This window comes from Camelus ferus, chromosome 15 (genome assembly GCF_009834535.1).
Source record: "Camelus ferus isolate YT-003-E chromosome 15, BCGSAC_Cfer_1.0, whole genome shotgun sequence".
In the NCBI taxonomy this organism is placed as follows: domain Eukaryota; kingdom Metazoa; phylum Chordata; class Mammalia; order Artiodactyla; family Camelidae; genus Camelus; species Camelus ferus.
The window spans coordinates 12,199,568-12,222,836 of NC_045710.1; the positions used below are offsets into that span (position 1 = coordinate 12,199,568).

Sequence of the window (23,269 nt, forward strand, 5' to 3'; positions counted from 1 at the left end):
GCTGTAACTTCATACTTTAGACCAAGCTACTCTTAAGTTGTCATGCATTCATCTACCTGCCTCCCCCATCCAATATGTGACAGGCTCTGTGTCCTGTGAAAGTCACAAAGAAATAGGGCAACATTTCTACCCTCAGGGTGTTTACTGTCTGGTACAGAGATCTACTCTGCCCCACCCCCCATTCTAGAATCTTTAGGACAAGAGAAGAGACACACACACAACTTCCGTAGTTTGAAATAAGCTCCCTAGATAATTCTGATAAACTCTCCTCCACTCCCTTATATTTGGGAGTGATATGCAATACAAAGTCACAATACAAAGAAAAGGGATGTAATGCCGGAAGGTTTCTTATGAGTGCTGAGAATGGAGCTCAGAGAGGGGAAGGGGCACTAACACGGAGGATTAGACATGGCACCAGGAACAGAAATCATGAGGGGTAGGCCTTTATTCCACCTTGTCTGTAACCTGAAGCTGCTTCTCCAACTCACTGAGCCAGAAGCACATGCTTTCTCTCCCTCTTCCTTTCTATCCACCCACCTCTTTCCTGTCCTTCAAAGCCCACCTCAATTCTCTTCATTTCCTGACCACTTCCAGCCCATACAGATCTCTGTTTCAGCCTCCTGTGTGACCCTCACTTGGCGCTGAGAACAAACAGCCCTCTAGTGTGGGGTATGTGAGCTTGCACATTTGACTTCCTCTAAGGGATTGTTAAAAGTTTTAAATTTTCTAAAGGATAGGATTATGTCTGAGTCTCTCTTGTGGTCTTTATATTGGGGAATGCTTAGAAAACAGGTACTCAATAAGTGTCATGAATGATATATTTTGTACAGGCTTACATCAAATCAGGAAGCAGATCAAAAGATATGTGTCAGTAGTGGTCTGCTTTAATGAGAACCAGGGGTGGAATATGTCTATGTGGGTGAGGTAGGGATGGAGGTGGGGGTAGAAGGAGCAAGAGAGGGTGTGAGGAAGCGAGGAGGAGTCCCCTGACCTACTGTGTAACTGCCATGTAGCTTAAGCATAAAATGTAATGCGATTACTGATTTGTTCGGGGTGGGTCCTACAGTCATGGAATTAATAGCAACTCAATTTGGAAGGCTCTGTAACACAGAGAAAATAGACAACAGGTAGATTTTGAAGTAAGACCTAAATTTGAATCTTTATCCTACCATTTATTATCCTTGGATAAACTAGTTAATCTTTTTGAAACTTAGGTTCTTCATTGACAAAAAGGAAAGTAATAATAATATTATGTCACAAATGTTTGGTTTGATGAAAAAATGAGGTAACATGTGAAAATAACCAGCTTACTGTTCCTAACATTATAGCAGATTATGGTTAATATTATTATGAATCAATGTTTTTTGAAATCAAGACAAAAATCACAACAGAATGACAACAGTGAATGAACCCACTAAATAAGCTTCAGAGAACCCTTCCAAGAGGTTCTGTCTCGAGTTCATCTTAGATGAATAACCTGTATGAATAACCAGCTCTTTTATCTCTAAATGGGCAATGTCAAAATTGGTATACTTCAATGCAGGTGGAGTAACATCTTCATTTTTGCCACAATTAAAAGACTAAACGTTTACAGAGGCAACAGACCGAAAAGCTCCAATTTTCAAGAGTGGGCTTAACCCTACTCTTTCCACCTATGAAAACCCACTATTCTATAATGACGATGGGTAATGATTCATTATGGCTACCAACATCCAAAAATGAGCAATGCTTTGTAAAACTAAGTAGGCTTCTGACATAGCCCTTTAAGCATTTAAGCATTCAAGTTTTAAACGTATACTAAAAATTATCATTATGACTTACACACAAAAGTAGGTGCAATGCATCACCAGCATTGACAGCTCCAAGAGAAGTAGCTTGAAGGTAACTTGAGAGTTCAAAATGTTTTCAAAAACTCAAGAGAAACACCTTTCCAAATGAACAAAGTTCTGAAGTCTAATCTACTGAAATACCTAATTACCCTAGAGATCCACATGAAGTGGCTCCTGTAAGACCAGACTCACTGCTTTATTTCTCCTCCCCATTCCTAATTGTTCATTTTTTGATTAAATCCATAAGGTACATGAGCTGCGATGGTGCCAAGTTTCTGTGCCCCTTCAATGTGGAACATGTGGTCATCAAAGAAGATGTGAGGCCTTATCTTCACCAAGATGGGACCTTTGGGGGCTCCAGCAAGGAAAAGAGCCTCGTCTATCTCTAGACCCCAGCGGCGAAGGGTTTTCAGCACGCGGGCGCCTGAACTGGCTGCACTCCTGGCTGTAACCAGGTAGGTCCTGATGGGGCAACGTAACCGTTCGTCTTTGGCATAAAACTTCTTTTGCAGTCTGCCTAAATCTTCCAGAAAGCCTTTCAAAGGACCCTGTAAAAGGAACATATGTCACAGCTGTGATGCAGTGAGCAAAAGTAAGTGAATGCAAAAAAGGCAGATGTTTATAAGAACTTATAAAAGTGTAAATAATACTGCATGAGACATGGAGTACAGGCCAGTGGTACAGTGCTGAGACTCCTTCCATTTATATGATTCTATTTCCTTATATAAAACCATCCTTGCATTCCTAGAATAAACATAGGATGACCATATAATTTATCATCTAAACACAAATATTTTAAGAGTAAAAGAAGTTCCTGTAAAGTTGAACCAGTGCAACAGACATAAACTATGCAGGGCAAAATGGGATACTCTAAAGTTCAGTTAATCATCAAAGCACTACTCTTTTAATGTACTTTTTGTGAATTTTACATTTTAGCTTTATAAAGTATGCTTTTTCTCTATCTTGTTCAATTCCTTCTTGGCTGGAATCCAACCTTGTCTATATTTACAATTACTTTGTATATCTTTACACCTAGCTTTATTTTCAATATTTCTGAACTCATAGTTTTAGCTTTATCTCTAATATAGAAAATAGAATTGGATTTTGCTATGTGATCCAATCTGAAAATCTTAAATTTTAAAACAGAAGTTGACTTTTAGGCCACTTACATTTATTGATATTACAAATATATGTGATAATGGTTCTGTATTACAATTTTTATTTCATTTTTCATGTTTAAAGATTTTAAAAGATTATTCACTGAGTGTATTTTTTATCTGCACATGTGTATCTTTTGACATTTAGGAAGGTTTACATTATTTCCTTCTATTAGTTACCTTTATAACTTTTTATAATACCCTTAGTCCCCTATTGTTTTAAAATCCAGGATCTATTACTTTTTACAATGAAAAATAATGAAATTAGGGCACTTCTTCATCTCTGTCTTATCCTCTATTTTTTCTTCAATCATCCAGTTTTAACTGGATGTCTTTCTCAATGTTTATATTTGCATTATTAAAGATTTTAATCTTTCTATCAGGTGTACATTTTATCCTTTGATCAGCTATTGTAACTGAAGATATCAGCTTACCTGTTCTTCCTTATAACTTTTTCCTCCACGTTTTCAGTTTTTAATAGTTATGTAATTTCTACATTGTTAGAGCACAAAATATGTGCTTTCTTTTCTGTCACTCTGCAAATATTTTAGTTTTAGTTCTATGTTAAATATATTCTACACCCATTTGTGCCTTTGTGTTTCTAGTCATCTACATGTTGGCCAAAACATGTCCTTTTGCGCTAGTTTTCTGAAGAAAATCTTATGGAAATAATAATCCCTGAGAATATACTCTATTCTTAACCATTGATCTGTTTCCTTTTTACTTGAATGAACTTCTGGCTGGATATAGAATCTGTGATTTATATTTTCTCTCTACCTGATCTTATAAGTAAGGCTCCACTGTGTTTTGCTACTGAGTGCTGTTGTGCAGAAGACTCAAGGACAGCTTGATTTTCTTTCCCTCACTTGTGTGTTCAGGCTGCCCAAATGATTATTTTTTTCATTTTTGAAGTCAAGTAACTTTACTAGGATATGTCTCAGTGATGATCATTGTGTTCTATTTCCCTATAACATAATGTGGCCTTTAATTTTTAATCTGTAATAGTTTAGTGTATGCATTAAAATATTCTAATTCAGGACTTTTTTGACTTATATTTTGATGTAAATTTGCATTTTTGTATTTACCACACACAATCCTCTTCTCCCCCAGAACATAATTTTAGTGTTTTCTTCAGGGATTCCAATTGTGCATATGTTGGATTTTCTTTATCTGTGATCTATTTCTGTCATTTTTTCACTCTAAAATATTATTTTTCTATTCTGCTCATTTCCAGAATTCTGTCATTTAACATTTTATCAACTCTTCCCTGATTTTTGCATTTCTACTTTATGGCCTTGCTTTATTAAGTTTTTAAAAGTCATGGTATATGTTTAGTCACAATTTTCACCTATTCTATGGCAACTATTTCTAATGAGAGTTCTCCATCTGTTATTAGATTTTACTTTTCTGTGTCTGCCTTTTTTCTCATAGTATTTTTTCATATATAATGTGCTGGTTCTCTTTTTATTACTTATCGCTGAAGTAGGTTGGTTTTCGTTGGAAAAATTAGAGGATTTCTGGGGAAAGGTCAAGGGTAATATTTCAAAACTGACTTCTTTTCACAATTCAAAAGCTTTCTTCTTCTTTGCTGTCATGGAAACCAGCTGTTTTCCACAAAAGTGGCTTATCTATGTGATCATTTGTTTAGTATTGCTTTCTCTGAGGCTAAATATATCAGAAAAAGAAGAGTAAAATTTACTTCCTAAAGGTGAGAGGCATACACATAAGTAAAAAACAAACAAACAAACAAACAAACAAACAAAAACTATAACCCCTTTTTTCTTGGCAACAGCAACAAAGGAGGTGTAGTAACTATTGGAAGAAGCCACCTTCCTCACAGTTTGGTTTTGAAATGCAGAGGAACACAGCTCTCCTTGATGCTTTTGAGTAATTTCCAAAGAGAATAAATAGAGCCTGGCCAGTTATGTCACTATATTCAAACTAGGTACCCATGTCATTCTTTCTTACTTCCGTTTTGGATATGTTTAATACTTTATATATTTATATGGTAGTATAAGTATGTACTTTATCAATAAAAATATAGAAACATGGGAGAAAGTTACTTGAACATACGTTTTTGAAGAATTGTATAATTTAAAACATTTGGAATCTGCCTAGGATGTCGAAAGCTGGAAAGACTGTTAATCCTATCCTAACAACAATAAAAAGCCAGAAAATCTAAAACATTATAATTTTTTCTTGAGCCCATGAGACAGCTGAGGTAACAGGGCAACTAACTAATATGCATCTAAGGGAACAAATTTAAGGAAAAATCTAAGGTAATCTTCAAGGACAGATGGAATTCAAGAACTGGCATATCTTTGGCAGAGCACTGAGGGAAGACATACCAGAGACCATAGAAGTGGGTATTAAAAAGTCAGGTCATTTTTAAAAACAAATTGAAAAAGGCTAAGTAAGTATGGGCTAATGAGAGAACACAGAAGACCTGGAAACCACAGAAAAAAGAAATGAACACTCTCTTACAGGCTTTTTCTCTATGGACTTCACTAGTTACTTATGAGAAGGACTATAGACAGTGTGGAAGATGAAAGTATTCAGTCCTTTGTGGAGCAGATGTGGAGGAGAGGAGCTGCTGCCACTATAGGAAAAGATTAAAGCTCTGCCTTTTTCCATGTTTCCTAAGAGACAAAAGTATTAAACTGCCAGAAGAAGGGCTTCAAGCACTGTTACCCCAGAACACAGGTAAAGATCTACTGCTATGGAGTAAGGAAAAAGAAAAACCCTCCATCCTTGCGAGAGGGACAGGAGACCCAGATCATTAAGGTATCTCCTATCACTGGGAGAGAGGCAAGATAAATCATACAACTTTTCCCCTAAGACCTAGGGAAATACAGGCACTGCCTTAGATTTAGGATTAACTAGAACAGCAGAGAATGCCCCCTTTCCCCACATCATCCCCCTAGTTGGCAGAGACAAACAGTAACAGTTGGGAGGAGAAGGGTAACAACACAGAGACCATCCCTGAGGCATGGACACAAGGAGAAGCCCTGCAGCTGAAAATGGAAGAGGAATATCATGAAAAACCCTCCACTAACCTACCAGAGGAATTTGAAGCCTGTGGCAAAAAGAAAGTAACAATAGCAGCAACAAAATGCATACCCAGTCAGATTCCTGATTTGACTGATTCAATCAGTCACACGAACTGCTAGCAGAAAAGGAGTCATGCCTATTACCAGGCAAAAATACTATTTACCAAAGCTTATACTGTCTACATACTATGATTAGAAATTAATCAAAGATTTCTGAGACTACAATAAAAATAAATAAAAAGAGCAATTAACTTTCAAGGGAAAATAATTGATAGAAAACTCAGTGATGACCTAGATGTCATTAATGTAGGAGAGCAGATTGAAAATAATTGTGATTATATCTCAGCAACTATATTAAAAAGTAGATGAGTAAAGTAGTAATTTCAACAAAGAGTAGAAAATATGAGAGTTGAATGGTAGTGCTAGGAAGAAATATATGGTACAGAAATGGAGAATGTTTTTGATTCATTAATAGAGTCAGTATAGCTGAGGAAAGAATCAATGAACTTGAAGACAAGTCAACAGAAATTACCCAAACTGAAAATAAAGAGAAAAAATAGTAGGGGGAAAAAGAACAGGGCATTGAAATGCTGTGGAATACACATACATACACCATATTCAAAGTGCTGAAACACAAAGAAATATAGACAGTCTTGAAGGAAGCCAGAGAAAAATAGAGACATTACATACAGAGGGCCAAGTTAAGAATCTCCAACAATTTGTTGTCAGAATTTATGCAAGTCAGAGACAATGAATGGGTATCTTTAAAGTGCTGAAAGAAAAACAGGGGAAATACAGAAATCTATAGCCAGTCAAAATAAAATATTTTTTCAATAATGAAGGAGAGTAAAGAGTTTTTCAGACAAAGGAAAACTAAGAGCTTTTAGTAACAGCAGATTGGTTCTACATAAAATGTAAAAAGATGGTCTGGTAAAAGGAGTAAGATACCAGGGAGAAACCTGGATCTACACAAAGAAATGAAGATTCCTGGAAATGGTTAAAATGAAGATGAATAAAAAAGATATATTTTTGTCTTATCCTTATTCATTCTAAAGATAATTGACTACCTAAATTAAAAAAAATAGTAGCAAAGTATTGTGAGTTTATAGTATAGATGAAAGTAAAATATATGACAGTGTCACTAAACAAGGGGAAGAGGAATTGAGAGTACACTGTTGTAACGTTTTTACAGTGTACTTGATGTGACATAATATTGTTTGAAAGTAGGCTGTGATTACTTAAAGTTGCATATTGTAATTCCTAGGATAGCCACTGAAAAATGTAAAATGAGCTATAAATCAATAGTGGAGATAAAATGGAATCCTACAAACATTCAATATAAACAACACATTCAAAAGCAAAAATGACAAAAGGAAAAAGAAACTGAAGATAACTAAAGACAAAACAAATAGAAAAATTAGGAAAATGGTAGATTTAATCCCATCTAAGTAAGAATCACATTTGATACAAATGTTCTAAAAACAGAAATTAAAACACAGGGATTATCGTATTATACAGAAAAGCAACAGAAACTATGTAATTGCTACAAGAAAACCAATTTAAATATGGAGACAATTTATATGTAAGAACATAAATAAATTAAAGGTAAAAACAGAAAAGATGTACCATACAAACATCAGTCCAAGAAAAAAATCTAGAATGGTTGTATAGATATCAGACAGAGGGGCACTGCATAATGAAAAGGGATTAATTTGCAAGAATAGATAATAATCTTAAATATTTGGGCACTGAACAACACAAATTAGAAATACATGAAGCAAAAATTATATAATTGAAGGGAGAAATAGATTTATCCTTAACTATACTTGAAGACTGCAATGCTGCCTCCTCAATAGTGGGTAGAAGTAGGAGAAAGAAAATCACTGATAATATTAAACACTTGGGCAATATGACCTGCATAATAAACTATCAACTTACTTAATCAAATTTACATTTATTGAATGTTCAACCCGCAAACAGCAGAGTAAACATTCTTTTCAAGTACACTTGAAACATTCACCAAGATAGACTATATTCTGGGCATAAAACACTCCTCAGAAATTTAAATAGTTGAAATCATAGAAAATATATTATCTAACTACAACAGAATTCTACTTGGAATTAATAATGGAAAGAAACCTGGAAAAATTCCAAACATTTGACTATTAAATAACCCATTTATAAATAACCCATAACTCAAATATAAAGTCACAAGGAATTAAAAAGTACTTTGAATTGAATAAAAATTACAAACCACCTATCAAAATTTGTGGGGTGCAACTACAGTAGCATTTAGAGGGAATGTTATAGTATTAAATGTTTATTATAGAAGAGAAATCTTAAATCAGTGGCCTTAACTTCCACCTTTAAAAACTTAGGAAGAGCTGGTTAAAGATAAATAAAAATTAAAAAAAAAATTGTTTAAGTCTAGCTAGATTGACCATAAAGGCAGGGGGTAAACAGAAGGTAAATATTACTAATGTTAAAAATGAAAAGGGGTACATTACCAAAGATCCTAAAAATAATAAAGTTATAATAAGACAATATGAGAAAATGTTTATGCTTATTAATTCAATGACTTAACTGAAATGGACAGATTCCTTGAAAGACACAAACTCATAAACTACCAGAAGAAGAAACAGAAGAAAGAGAAAATCTGCACAGTGGTTCTATATCTATCAAATATAACTGAATTCTTAGTTAAAAGCATTCCTAAAATAAAAGTCCAAGCCCAGATGGCCTCTCTGAATTCTACCATATATTTAAAGCAGAAATAATACGAACTCTGAAGTCTTCCAGAAAACAGACAGGGAGAAAAATACTTCCCACCTCATTTTATGAGGTCAGCATTACTCTCTAAGTTCTTACAAAATAAAAACATTCAAGAACATAAAGGCAAAAAAAAAAAAATTCTAAACTAAATTTTGACAAATTGGATCCAGCAATATATAAAAAAGGATAATACAACATGACCAAAGTTGAATTTATACCATCAATACAATTCATCAATATAATTTACATATCAACAGACTAGAGAAGCCACATGATTTTCTCAATAATGCAAAAAAGACATATGACACAATTCAACATGGATTTATTATAAAACTCTAAAAATAGGAATAGAAGGCAACTCCTTTAACCTGACAAAGGACATCTTGATAGAACCTGTGGATAATATACTTAATAGTCAATGACTGAATGTCCCCCTCTAAGATTAGGCAAGGATGTCTGCTCTCATAATGTTTATTGAACATTGTACTGAATGTATTAGCAAGGGTAATAAGGCAAGAAAGATAAATAAAGGACATACAGAATGGAAACAAATAAAAGTGTTCTTATTCATAGTCAAAATTGTCTGTGCAGAAAATCTCAAATAACCTGCAAAATTTTTACTATGACTAACAAGTGACTTTAACAAAGTTGCAGGATCTAAACTCAGCTATACAAAAATAAATTGTGGCTCTGTATATTTGCATAAATAAACTGGAAATTAAAAATTTAAAGATATAATTTGTAATACTACCCCAAATTATTAAATACTTAGGTATAAATCTAACAAAATATGTGTGATATCTATATACTGAAATTTAAAAAACACTGATGAAAGAAATCAAATATGATCTAAATAAATGGAGAAATATACTCTGTCCACCGGCTGAAAAACTTGCTGTTGTTAAGGTATCTCCCAAGATTAAGCTATAAATTCAACATAATCATAATAAAAATTCCAACAGGATTTTTTTTCCAGAAAAGGACAAGAAAATTCTTAAATCTATATGAAAATAAAAAGGAATCAAAATATCAAAAAGAATTTTGAAAAATGATGAATTTGGAGGAGTCCCACCACCAGTCTCAAGACTTAACTAAAAACTATGATAATCAAGACAGTGTGATATTTGCAGAAAGATAGATGTCTATAGTAGAGGAACAGAAAGCCAGTCTTTCCCACAGATAGTGCTGGGACAATTAGGCTATATCCATAAACAGTAAAAATGAACCTTATTCATTACTTTGCACAAATATAAAAATCAACTCAAATAGGTAATAATTCTAAAAACATAAAAGATAAGATTATAAAAACTTCTGTACAGAAACATAGGAAATTTTTGTGACCTAGGGTTAGGCAAAGATTTCTTACATATGACATTAAAAGCACAATTCATGAAAGAACAAGTAGATACATTGAATTTCATTAAAATTACAAGTTATGGCTTATTGAAGGACACTAAAAGATATTAAGAGAATGAAAAGACAAGCACAGACTGAGAGAAAGTATTTGCAAAACACACATGGTAAAGAACTTGTATCCAGAATATATAAAGAACTTCCAAATCTCAATAATAAAATAATGAACAACCCTATTCAAATGAACAAGTGATCTGAACAGATATTTTTGCCAAAGAATACATATAATGGCAAATAAGCACTTGATAAAATACTCAATATCATTTGTCGCTAGGGTAATACAAGTTAAAACCGCAATGGGATATTACTGTGTAACCACCAGAAAAGCTTAAAACAAACAAACAAATGAAAAAAACCTGACAATACCAAATGCCTGGCAAGGATGCAGAGCAAAAAAATCACTTACACAGTGCTGTTGGAAGTGCGAAGTGGTTTGTTCACTTTGGGAAATGGTTTGGCAACTTACCATGTGACCTAGAAATCCTGCTCCTAGGTTTTTACCCATGAGAAATGCGTAAATTTTGTGTTTACACAGGACCCTGTATGCAGATGCTTAAAATGGCTTTATTTATACATGCCAACAACTGGAAATGACCTAAAAATCCTCCCATAGGTAAATGAATAAAGAAAAAGTGGTATATCCATGGAACAGAAAACTACTATTCAGCAGTAAAAAGGAACACATTACTGACACGTGGGATGGCATGGATGAATCTTAAATGCATCATGCACTAAAAATGACGAATTAGACTGATGTAAAGTATACCTCAACAACTCTGATTAAAATGTGCACACACACTTGGAGATCACTATTCCAGAATGGTTAAGATGAGACAGAGATCAAATCAGGAGACATCCATTACTAGCCTTGGTACCACACTGGAGGCTTATAAGCTGCAATGAGAGTAGGTTAAATTAATCCTATCCAGCTGTCCCATTTGTTGGTGACTCTCAGATCTCCTCCATTTGAGACAATTGGGACATTGTCATGCCCAAACCACAAGCTCCATGACCAACATAGCTGAAAGCCCTGGGTAGTAATCATACCTCATAACTTCCTTCTCATCAGTGGAACACATCTGGCAAAGCCGGGTCTTTCCATATTTATCCACTGCCAGAAGGACCGCATAATGAAAACAAGCATGCTTAATAAAAATTCATTAGGTATTCCTGCTATAACTAGTGTTGGGCTTCACAATTTCAATTGTTTAATGGCAAAAATGATTTAAAATATGGAAAAAAAGAACTGATAAGTGGAAAATCTAAAAGAAATTTGGATTACTTCCCTGAGATAGAAAAAAATGGTATTTTAAGATTACTTTGAAATAATTCTTTTTTTGAAGTTTTTTAAAGATCTTGTACATTTTAATAATACTTAAAGGCTACTATACAATAGGCCCTGAATTTCAGCCAAGCAGACTTATGTAAAATATAACAAAGGGTTTTCCTTTCAATAGGGAATTTTGTTAACACTGAACAACTTCTTGACATGAGCTCAAGACTTCTAAAAAAGCTATTTAGGGAGGGACTATGAAGTTAAACACACACACATAAACACACACAGAGAGTTTAATTATCCCTTGCTGTAACATGAGGCGAGTTAGTAAAACTTCCAGCTTTTGATTAGTCTCTTCATACTTTTATGAATGTAATAAAACTAACAATATTTAAGTTTATCTTAAGCTCAAGAAGAGCTGAGAAAAAATGGCCAATTAAAAAAAGGCCTTGGTAAGATTCATAGACTAAAACTAAATGATCAGTTATTTCAGATTCAGTTTGGAGAATATTTTGAAGTTTCAGATCTTTTGCTTCAGGAGTTATAGGTTTTGTTCATTTCAGACCATGACTTTAACACTTTGGTTCATGGATTGATTCCCCAAACACCTAAGTTTTCGGTTTCAATTTATTAGTTGTTCATAGTTTGCACTTGTTTGAGGCTCATTCGTTGATTTAATTCAAGCTCTCAGTTTTGCAGATTTTCTCAGTTAAGTGATGCCTTTATTGAGTTTGAGATTATGGACAGAGAGGTCCAACAAATGTTTCCTGACCTGTTGGAAATGACCTTATTATTTTGAGAACCTATTATGTAGAAATGGCTAACTGGTAAGGTATCACAATGAAGAAGTATTTATGTCTTGGAAAATAAGTAGATCAAAATTAATTAGAACTCATTGAACTTACCTGAGCAAGAGGCTTATTCTCAAATAGCGTTTCATGTTGAAAGAATTTGTCCAGCCCATGCTCTTTGGTAATATGGTCAGACTCATCAGAGAAGAGGACCGCATCCCCATCAAAGGCCACACGGAGCTGTGTGTCACAGTAAGCCATGTCTTTTGCTCCATCGAACATCGTTGCAGAGGCGATTCCTGGCAGAACATTGGGATTGATTAATACTCTTCTCAGGATCATGAATTTTAGTGTCTACTATTAAAAAAAAAAAGTCCTCCCAGACCTTGAATTTCTTTTCTAGCTATTCTCTGAAAATGACTCAACTCCTCTTCACAACCACACATCTCAAAACAGTTGTCTTTGTACTGCCTCCGTTTCTATAAGGGATGGGAAAGAGTAAAATAGATTGTAGGATAAGCACTGAACATGCCCACCTCCAAGAAGGTCGAAGCTCTAAAAGACAAACTTGAGGGCTGCCACTTATGGAGACACCTTAGCCGAAAATCCAACAATAACATATACCACATAACACTATGTGAAGCCCAATGGAAGGAAACACTCATGCAGACCTCTGTGTTAACCAGAGAGAGAAGACCAAACTAATACCTTCTTGTATTGCTTCTTGTACTTTTTCAGAATCCGCAGAAAGATACAAGTTGGTAAGATACGCCTTCAAATATCCAATGGGGCTTTTTCCACCAGTCAGACAGAAGCGGTCAATTAGTAAGCCTATTATCAGGCAAACAAGACTTTGTTATGTCAGAGAGTAAAAACCATATACTTACTATAAATGCAAGTGAAAGTTACCTTAGGAATAACTGAGTCCCTATTGAGATTTTAGAATTAGCACCAATATTGAAAAATGTCTCAGCTATTTTATATAATAGTGGATCTGCTTGGTTATGACAGTTTATGGTCCAGATACATCCAGGTAGGCCATGCCAGTTTACTCTCACAACGACTGTTATGGCAGGCTTTATTATCCTCGTTACAGAAGAGGAAACCGAGACACAAAGGCTTGTCTAAGCCCACTAGTTCACATCAACTCTTGTCTAGTCTAGAACAGTGCATTTTCCCTTCAGCTACAGCATCCTCACCTGTTGAGAGGGCCAGTTCGGACGTGGTCTGTTTTTAAGTACCATTTCTGTATTTCTTTAGTAACAATACAGTAGTAATAACAAGTAGTGATAGGATTTAAACTATTTTATAAAAACAACAAATGGCCTGAAATTGTCTCTTGACTTGAAATTTTAAATACAATTAGCAGACTAAACATTAATACACCGTTAAATGTCTTTCAAATCAACAATAAAAAATACTAGACAAATGTGATATTTGGTGAGAGGTTTGTAAAATAGGCACCCACATACACTATGAATGAAAGTATAGATTGGTACAAGCTATCTAGAAAGTAATTTGATATTTGTTGATAAAAGTATTAATAGCTATTAAGAGGTTTATACCTTTTGACCTGTGTTTCCTTTTTTGAAGGGTTTATCCTAAGGGAATAATCTGAAACTCTGTTAAAGATTTATGTAGAAAGGTCTCAGCACAGGATTATTTATAAAAGCAAAACATGGTTCAGTGATGTGAGAATAGCTAAAGTGTAACACTGTCCATAAGGATATCATGTACCCATTCAGAGTGTTTTTGGATATATGATAAACTGGGTAGCTGCAGATGATATAAAGCAGAATTTTGAGTCCAGTCAGTTGTTTGAGTCTCGTCATTTGTTTGTCTTCTGCATGGACCAAGAGACTGGATACGGTCTCTCAGCAGTAGAAGTGGAAGTGTTTGCTGTGGTATTGACAAAATACTCTCACTTTTTCACTTAAGCCAACATTGGGCCTAAGTGGCACCAAAGTGAACCATACTATTAATTTAATGATCAGAAATTATTTGGTGGCACTGGGGGCTTCAGAAATCATTAAAACATCATCCCTCTTCTCAGGGAGATCACAGTGCACTGAGGAGCCAGGCATGTAAATAGAAAATTATAACAAAGACCATAGCAAAGAGTGAGACAAGTTGCCTTTAGCACCCAGAGGAGGGAAGTAAGTAACTCTTCCAGGTAAAAAGTTGTTAATCCCCCAGCAAGGCTGCATAAGATTGGGCTTAATGTGTTTATTAACAATTAATAAATAAATAGCCATAGTTTCTTTTTGCCACAGGCCTCAATGGGCTCAGTGTGGTGAGGGGTAGATAGACCTAAATCACCTACTAAATCAAATAAGACTTGCTTTGTAAAAATAATAGCTGTCCTTTATTGAGTGACTGTGCCACTCATCTGTGCTAAACCTTTTGTATATGTTGTCTTTTCATAGCATAGTACTCTGAAGATGGCATTTTTGAAAGGCAGACATATTTTCAACTGTCTCAGTAAGACATCAGCCTTATTAGCATAATATAATAAAACTCATAACTTTGTAATACAAATTGACTGTATGTAAATATGCCCAGTTAAAACCTAGAATTTAAATATACCAAATGTAAACCTTATTTTGACTTGACATACCTGTAAGACTGGATATTTCACTTAGAAAATAGGTTAAAGGTCCCCATGTAAGAAGTCAGGTGGATTCCCTAACAGGGAAAGTGGGGACTTAGTCTCCAATGCCTGATGGAAATGCTATGAAGAGACAGAACCGATCACATTTTCCTTGTAAAGGAATAAAGACAGTTTTGCCGGCATGAGTATGGATTTGATGGGGGGAAGGGAGCAGCCGGGGAGAGTCAAATGTTAAGAGTAGAAAGGAGAGGTAAAACCTTTAAACCTTTAACATGCATTTGTGGTGAGCAAGAAGTTTGATCACCCAGAACAAGGCTCTGGGTTGATGGCTGCTTGAAGTCAAGTTCAGAAGTGAAAAACATAAAACAGAGAAATATATTGCAGGACCTGGGATTAAGACTTTGAAATTCACACTTGACAAGTTAAGTCCAGCGCTTTGAGCCCAACTCTGTGCTGAAGTTAAAAATGAACATGGCCTCTCTTGCTCTGACATAGGCAAATAAACATTCCTCACGCAGAAGGGGGTGTCAGTATCAAAGACACTGCATTAGTTAGGCCACAGTTAGCAAAATAACATGGCTTCTCTCTTCCAGAGCAGCGAGCTGTTCTTCCACATGGTATTTATTTTACTTACCATAGTGATTGACGCTGTTTATAAGCCGCACTCCCACTTGGGCATGGTTATTAGTCATCAGTACAATGTCAAATAAGTCCTGTTCATCAGGATACAGCTCGCGGAGTCTAGCATTGACATGCTGCAGTGCCTGAAGGTTACAAACGTGAATGTGCGTAAAGAGGGCCAGGCAAGATGGGCATTGGGAAACTGGAGAGAAAGGATCACACTGGTATCGAATTCAAGCCTTGAAGACTCTTCACTGAGAGACCGTGGCTCCTTTAAGGCAGGGTTATGGCATTCATTTCTGTATTTTCAGCCCCTTATGCATAGGACCTAAGTTAATGTTTACTGAAAGATGGGTAATGTTTGTTGAAAATTGCTATATTTGGTTTACTGGAATTATTTTGGTGGGGTAGATAGCTAGGATCAGGCTAACCCTTTTATGGTTTGTCTGCTTTTGTGTTTGATTCATAAAATCTGTCTTTCCTGATCATCTGATGATTATTTTTTACTGTGAAAAGTATAGGCTGCTCCATGAATTTACATGTTATCCTTGCACAGAAGCCATGCTAATGGTCTCCGTATTGCTCCAGTTTTAGTAGATGTGCTGCCAAAGCGAGCGTTCTGTCTGTTGTTTAAACATGAGTCTTTAGATTAGGTTTGTGGTTTCCTCCCATGCTGCCACTAGGCCCTATAACTACTTTCTCCTCACAACTAGTGGAGGTGTCATTTGTTTCTGCCTGGTTATGATGTTATTGTGTAATATTTGTTTAAGTTATATAGGGGATCAGAGCTGTAAGTACTATACATTTCAGTGTAAGTTCTGAGAACCTTACTTTCTCTATTAAAGTCATGCCCCCTAACTGCCCAAGAGCATCTTGACTTTCTTAATATGCTGTATTTGGGGCAAGAGCAGCTAAAGTGAATTTCGTCTCATTTTATTGCGGTGTTTTATTTCTACTACTTGGAATTGTAAGCTCATTATTGCTTCTGGTTACCACTCCTTCTATGGAGGGAACAAAACTTTCTGTTACAGGTCTCAGGATTAGGAGTCCACTTGGGGAAGCTCAACATTCCAAATTTGGGGCTGCAGTCTCTTCCTCAACAGTGTGGAAGCTTCTGTGAAAGTGTAAACTGTGATCTGAGGTTGACTTGAAAAGGGCAAGAAAGACAGGGGTGGACTAGGAATTATAAGGAAACCTGGATGAGATCCCAAGTGTTGGCATGGGTCTTTCCCTGCCATCCAGAGTCCTGGAGGGCCAAAGACAGCTTTCAGAGTACCTTGACAAAGCGGAACGCGGGCCCTGGGGTCAGGACGACATTCTCATTATTAAGCTGATATTCCATGTACTTTTCCAGACCCTCTTCCTCATAGATTTTCCTGCCGTCCACCATGTTGAAGAGTGCCCGGGATGACACAGCGATGGTGATGGCATGCTTGGGTTTGGGCTGCAGAGAGGGACATCAACAAGACAGTCACACAGACCCGAAGGGATCAGGAATGGGGCTCAGCACAGAACAGAGTGGGAAGAAAACAGCTGGGTCCCTGCTTGGAGGACTGGGATGCTGGAGACAGCTAAGGGCTCGGACCTGGAGGTGGCAGTGCAAAGGGAGAGGTTTAGGGAGGAGAAGCAAAGGGCTGGGCCAGACTTCCCTAGACACATGGAAACGAGGGAGGCCGGGGGAGGCTGAGAGAGGCTCAGCCTCGTGGCTGCGCGAAGGGACAACCCCGGTACCAGGAAAGGTGGGTCCTGCTCACCGGCCGGGGGCGAGAGCAGCTCGGTGTCTTCTCATACAGCGTTTTCACGGATGCCCAATAGGCATTGTCCTCGTCCTCCTCTTCCTCTAGCTGCCTGGCCAGGTCGGACATGCAGTCGCGGTCCAGCTGGGAAGGGTAGAGCATCCTGCGCTGGGCATAGGGCTTCCATTCGGTAGGGGGCGTGCGAGGATACTCCCGCTGCTGCGTATCTCGGGAGTCCCGGGACTCTCGCTTGTCTCGGGACTCTCGGCTTTCCCGCCCCACGCCATGAGACCAGGCGTCGGAATTCTCAGTGAGCTTGGTGCTGCTGCCGGGACGCGGACGGGAGCTGGAGCTCCGGCGGCGTGGAAGGACGGGAGTCGAGCGGCATGGTTGGCGTGGGCGGCGAGGGCTGCGCTGACAGCGGCTGCGGCAACTCTTGATGGCTAGGGGAGGTGGATGAAGTCCCGGAGCTCGTGGAGCTGTTGGGGGGCTGGAGCAAGAAAATGGGCTTCTGAGTTCGATGCTCGCCCAGGGTCCCTGTCCTCATCTCTGGGCAGCTGGAGTCAAGGAGCTACCCCCTTCTCTCTGTGCCATTCCTAGCCCTTAGAAGGATCCTGGTTCATCTCAGCTCCTTTAAGTAGGGCTTAAAGGGGCTCAGATGCTTCAAATATTAGACATTTCTGTTACAGGGACACAGAGACAGACTCCTTTCATTTTCCCCCAGTTGCCCCATCAGCACCTCACACTTTTTTATTTGTTTTCTTTTAGAGTAGATAGGGTGGGGGACCTCTTCCTTGCCCTTAGGTAACTAGCAAAGGTGTCACTTTCTTCTGATAAACCTGCTCAGCCAGAGACCTCCAGGTAGGACAGAGGGCTTAAGTAAGGGACCTTGCTTGGCACTGCCTCCTTCTGTGACCTCCAGTTAACTCGATGAGTAGCTAGACTGCAAGTTCCCACCAGAAGGCTCTACAAAGCACCTCAGGGGTATCTGCCTGCACATTTGCCCTGTAATTAATGCAGTGAGTGCTGGGAAGGTCTGTGGGCTGGAAAATCAGGTGTCTCCCCATCTCCTTCAGAGCTTCCTGTGCCAGTGAAGCTCAGCTGGAGAGAATCATCTTCCTAAATAGGAAGGAATGGTTCTGGAGAAAGGACTCCTTCACTAAGGTGTGGGATAGGTGATTAAGCATCCATGTATTATTTCAGTTTTTATGATTGTTTCACATGTTTCAAAAGGCATGTTAGGTTAGGTTATTGAGCCAGTCCTCACAGGGACAGATGGTGGGAATACATGTTCTCTCAGTAGCTGGGCCTGTGTCACTCTCTCTGAATCCAAAAACTCATTCTCACAACAAACTTTTTCTTCTTTCGTGGTTGGGCCTAGCTAAGGACTCAGAGCATCACACAATCTAGCACTCTTGGACAATCTATCTCCTTTGTTGACCTTTCCAGCCCCTCTTCTGTCTCTTGGGTACTCAATGAATAGTTTTTGAATGTATGAAGGAAGGAAGGAGAAATGATAAGAGTTTAATCATTAAGTGTGCAGTTTTTAGACCTAGAGACCCTGGGTTTTAATCGAGCTCTATGAGCATTACTACTGTGACATCTTAGGCAAGTTACTCTATTTCAGTTTTCTTACTCTGGGGGGCTTAACTTGGGGGTTAAGTTAGCTAAACCATATAAAGTACGTAGAACAGGGCCTGGCACATGGAAAGCATCAAGAAATGTTGTTTCGTTGTTGTTATTGTTGTTGTTGTTGTTGTTGTTGTTATTATTATTATTATTATTATTATTATTATTATTATTATTATTATTATTATTATTATTATTCCATCGTGTGCTCCTCCCTTGCATCCCCGTCTCTACCTTAAGACTGTTGTTCCTGCTTCTGGGCTCGTCTACTGATGGAGCTTTGGTGGATGGGCTCCGAGAAGTTCGAGACCACTGATTTCGGACTAGGTACCCTCGAGAGCCTGTCTTCGGCAAAGATAATTCTTGTGATCCCTTTTAAGAAGAGAAGAAACCCAGAGGTGTAATGCCCTGCCACCCACCCCTTCTATGCATATGCTTATGAAATGGCCATGTCAGGCTAAATATAGCCGTGCTCAGTGACATGTTTCCTGCCCTCTATTCAACCCTGGCCCTTGTATAGTGTTCTAGCTCTGCCCCAATCCCAACTTCTGTGAGGAGCAATAAAGTGGGAATCCACCCAGAAGAGCATCCAAAATCAAGAAATAAGTCTGATATCTCATATTTTTTCACCTGTGACTCCTCTTATACAAAACTTAATAGAGTTGAACATTTTTCCTCCTCTTTCCCCACTTCTTTCCTTAAGAATGAGCCTATTAGCAGATGCTAAAAAGACAGAGTCAACATTTTTGACCAGACTACAAAGAGGAGGGCAGCTGGTCCCTAAACAAGGCTGCAGCAGGGCTCCAAGGCAGCTGCCTAAGAGGGAATAGCGCCCTCTAGCATTCCCTTCAGGAGGAACAGGATGGAGGAGACCATGGAGAGGCGAGTGGAAGGGTTTCCATTCCCGTGTCCTTCCCCTCACCCAGATTGCCCTGCGGCTCCCCTCCAAAATCAATAGTTTGATCTCTGCTCACCCTGATCGTGGTGATCTGCAGGCCCTGCTCCCACAACAGGCACATGTGAATATAAATATGTATTGTGCGGCAGGGGCCAGGAAGTACTTTTCCCTCAGCTGCACAAAAGCAGCGTCTACACGACGAGTGACCCCGCATGGGACAACATCTCAGCAAGTGATTCGGATTGACTGCACGCCTCATCTGAAAGATTGTGCAGAAAACGGTCAATGTGATGGCCAGACTCCCCTTCCCTCCCCGACTTGAACAAAGACCAGTCTCATCCCATAGGCTGAGCAGGGATTCTACACCACATATTCTACATGAGCATGGGGAGGGGAAGGCAGGGACCAGCTTCTCCTAATTTTTCCTTAACCTCTCCATGAGGACGTTAGCTCTCCCTTAATACAAATCTCCATAGCTCAGTCTTTTCTCCCCAAACTCCCCTGCCCCCTAATATTTTTTATTATACTTTCTGCTCTTTAATTTTCTCACCAACGATAAAGTAATCAGCTTACCTGAGTGCTCAGACGGACTCCAGATTTCTCAGAATCTTTTCTAGATTTGTCTGTTTCTAGGCTGTCTTTTGAGTACCTCGATCCAGTCTCACTCTTAATATAGAAACAAAGAATGTTCATTAATTTTTAATCCAGAGACATTAGAAATCTTGGATTTGGGGAATAAAAGGATACATAAAAATTACAACTTGTCTCTTTGCAAATATCAAAGAAATATACATTTTAGACATATTTTTCCCTTGTTTTAACAAGCATTAGTTAAAAGAACACATTTCAGAAAACTAGATAAACACATTTTCAATATAGAAATTTGTTGGTTTATGGATTTGAAGCATGAGGCATTTATCATTTGAAAAATGATAACACGGGAAATGCTAGGGGAGAATTTTGCAGGGGTCAGCAGGACTTGGATTTAAATGTGAAGTTGATCACACAGAATGACTTTTTTTTTCCTCCATTACTCTGAAGATTGCTACTTATGGAACTTTTTCATTTGCTATGTAGAGTTAAAACTTCTCTTGTTTTCTTAATAAACCATAGTTTCTGTGAATCTAGGGCTCATCAATAATAGTTTGATTTTTAAAATCAAGGACTTTAATCTTACACAGATCAATCAACAGGCATCTTCTATTCCTATTATCTAACTGTTCAGCATCTAGAGTGAAAAGAGTTTTCTTATTAACAGATTAGTAGGGAAGACCATGTAGGGAGGCACAGGAAGATGACTTATTTCATGGATACCTATTCAAATATTTGTTTTCATTTTCAATTGCAGGAAATACCTTTGTATTGGCTCACTGTATCGTTTCATGCCAATTCAGTAGTGATAATGCAGTCAAGATTAGTGTTATTTATCTGTTTAAGGAGCTCAACTTCTAGCACAGACCCAGATGCTCAGGGGCAGTCTGTTAATCTCCCAGAAAAGATCTCATCAGTATTAGTTGAATGATTGAATTTGTCTCTGCAGAAAATGGCATAGCTGTGTGGTCTCAGAACTAATCCTAAAATCTTTCCATCAACCCCTCACACCATCACCATAAAATCCTGTCACTTCTAACTCAAAGATATTTTAAATCTAGTCCTTCTTCTCCATTCCTATTACCATTGCCTTGTTCCAGGCCTCAGATCATCATGGGCCTACATTCTTAGAATATAGCATTTTGATCAGATTTCATGGCCACAAATCCTCTCCACTTCTAGATCCATATACCTCATGTATTTAGAGTGAATGTATAGAATGTAAGTCTACTTATGCTTCATTTCCAGATATACTCTTCATTCACTTGGTTAGAGCAACCAGGAGTCTCTTGATGTATCCCGTGGACCTCTAACTCCATGTCCTCGACTTTATACTTTATGTTCTATTTATGCCAAATGATTTGTATTTGCCTGTATACCACCCTTATTTTCTTATAACCTCCTCTTCCCTCCAGTGTTCTTCAAAACCAAGCTCAGCATGACCTGGGAGAAGTTCCCAGTGTTAAACATTCCTCTGTGTTGCCTGTGTCTTTTGTACATACTTTTTCCGAGCACTGAATTGTACTTTGTTTATGTATTCTCTTTCCTACTAGGCTGTGCATTCTTCAAAGATAGCAACTGTGTTTTCACCTCTTACCACTAACATATGAGCATTTGCTCAGTAAATGCTGACTTATTAGACAGACTTATACCACATGCTTTAAACTCCTTTTTCTCCACTCTTCATTTCCTTTACTTCTCCTTTTTTTTTTTTTTTTTTTTTTTTTTTTTGCTATGTGTGGTTCGTCCTCTGAAGTTATCTAATTGTTGCAGAGCATTCCCATACATTTCCTGAGCTCTTTGGCAAGATTCTAGGACGTTCAATTCACTGACCTTCTTTTTCTGTTTTAGAGATGTTTGACTCATTTCTTTAACTATTGAAGTTCTTTTGTTGTTATGCAGGTTTTCCTCTCCCCAGCTCCATTTCCTGTTGTTTCTGTTGCTCACTCTAGGTTTGCATTTAGAATGTGAAATTTATGACATCATATGTGATTCCGTAGGAACTGACTCTGTGAGTCTGTGACTGTAAAAAAAAAAAAAGAAAGAAAGAAATAGTATTTCTTATTTGAGTACATCCACTCATAACCATTGGGTTTTTAGGAATCAATGTCTGAATGATATTTAAATGTTTAATTTGTAGCAATATCAGTATTACTACTTCCTTCTTTTTAAATCTCTGTTAACATTACTGTGTTACTCATCATATCAATCCCATTTGTGGCTGTACATTTTCAGGTACTGCCAAAATAAGTGGCAAACTCATTTGTGGATCCGATCATTTATTATTGTTCATCCTGACAGATTTTGGAGAACTTTCTGAAAATTTGGAGACTATTGTTGACAGCTGAGATCTTGTTCTAGACACAAAGTTTAGACCGGAGTTTAGCTTTAGTATGTGGTGTTCCTTCCATAAAGGCCATTTCCATTCATTAAGTCAAAGCACTTTCCCTATGGCTAGACATAGTGTATCAGAATGATACTTGCATTGTTTTTCCTGCTGTTTGCCCCATCCTTAAACATTTAAACACACATCTGTCCCTCTTGTGCACACACAGAGAAAAATATGTAAAATCTAGTCCCTGACTATGGTTTATAAGGTCCAATAATATTCTTCATTTATGGTTCTGATTTTAGGTAAGAGACATGTGTCATGCCAACCTGAGTTGGTCAAACCACCATAAACTGAGACAGGTTTCTGACCTCTTCATGGGATTTGATAACTTAGTTTGAATATTAGGAGAATTTTTTGACAGCTTTAATCAAAGTTATCCAAGGGATCTTCTAGCTAGTTAAATATATAGGCTCTAGGTTAGATGGCCTAGGTTTGAATCCTTTAAGACCCCCTCCCCCATATCACACTGTGATCCCTGGCAAGTTGTTTAATTGTCCTAAATC

General features: G+C 37.6%; 1 protein-coding gene, 1 long non-coding RNA gene and 1 other non-coding gene across 6 annotated transcripts in view; 1 reads left to right on the plus strand and 2 right to left on the minus strand.

Moving 5' to 3' along the window:
* LOC106730484 overlaps window positions 1–23,269 on the plus strand; it is a 432,222-nt gene that overhangs the window by 850 nt on the left and 408,103 nt on the right. For all 4 annotated transcript variants that reach the window (XR_004326160.1, XR_001366943.2, XR_004326159.1 and 1 more), the window contains exon 2: window positions 2,077–2,284. This is a non-coding gene — a long non-coding RNA (uncharacterized LOC106730484). The remainder of the gene's footprint in view (window positions 1–2,076; window positions 2,285–23,269) is intronic.
* NT5C1B (5'-nucleotidase, cytosolic IB) lies at window positions 1,887–22,403 on the minus strand. The gene is given in 10 exon segments (XM_032497079.1): window positions 1,887–2,377; window positions 12,403–12,587; window positions 12,997–13,119; window positions 15,534–15,663; window positions 16,797–16,964; window positions 17,275–17,577; window positions 17,579–17,746; window positions 19,120–19,257; window positions 20,357–20,449; window positions 22,208–22,403. Coding segments are annotated over 10 exon segments (1,674 nt in total). The 5' UTR covers window positions 22,241–22,403; the 3' UTR covers window positions 1,887–2,044.
* Window positions 16,032–16,134, minus strand: LOC116669090. Its single transcript, XR_004326476.1, has one exon. It is a non-coding gene; the product is annotated as a U6 spliceosomal RNA (small nuclear RNA).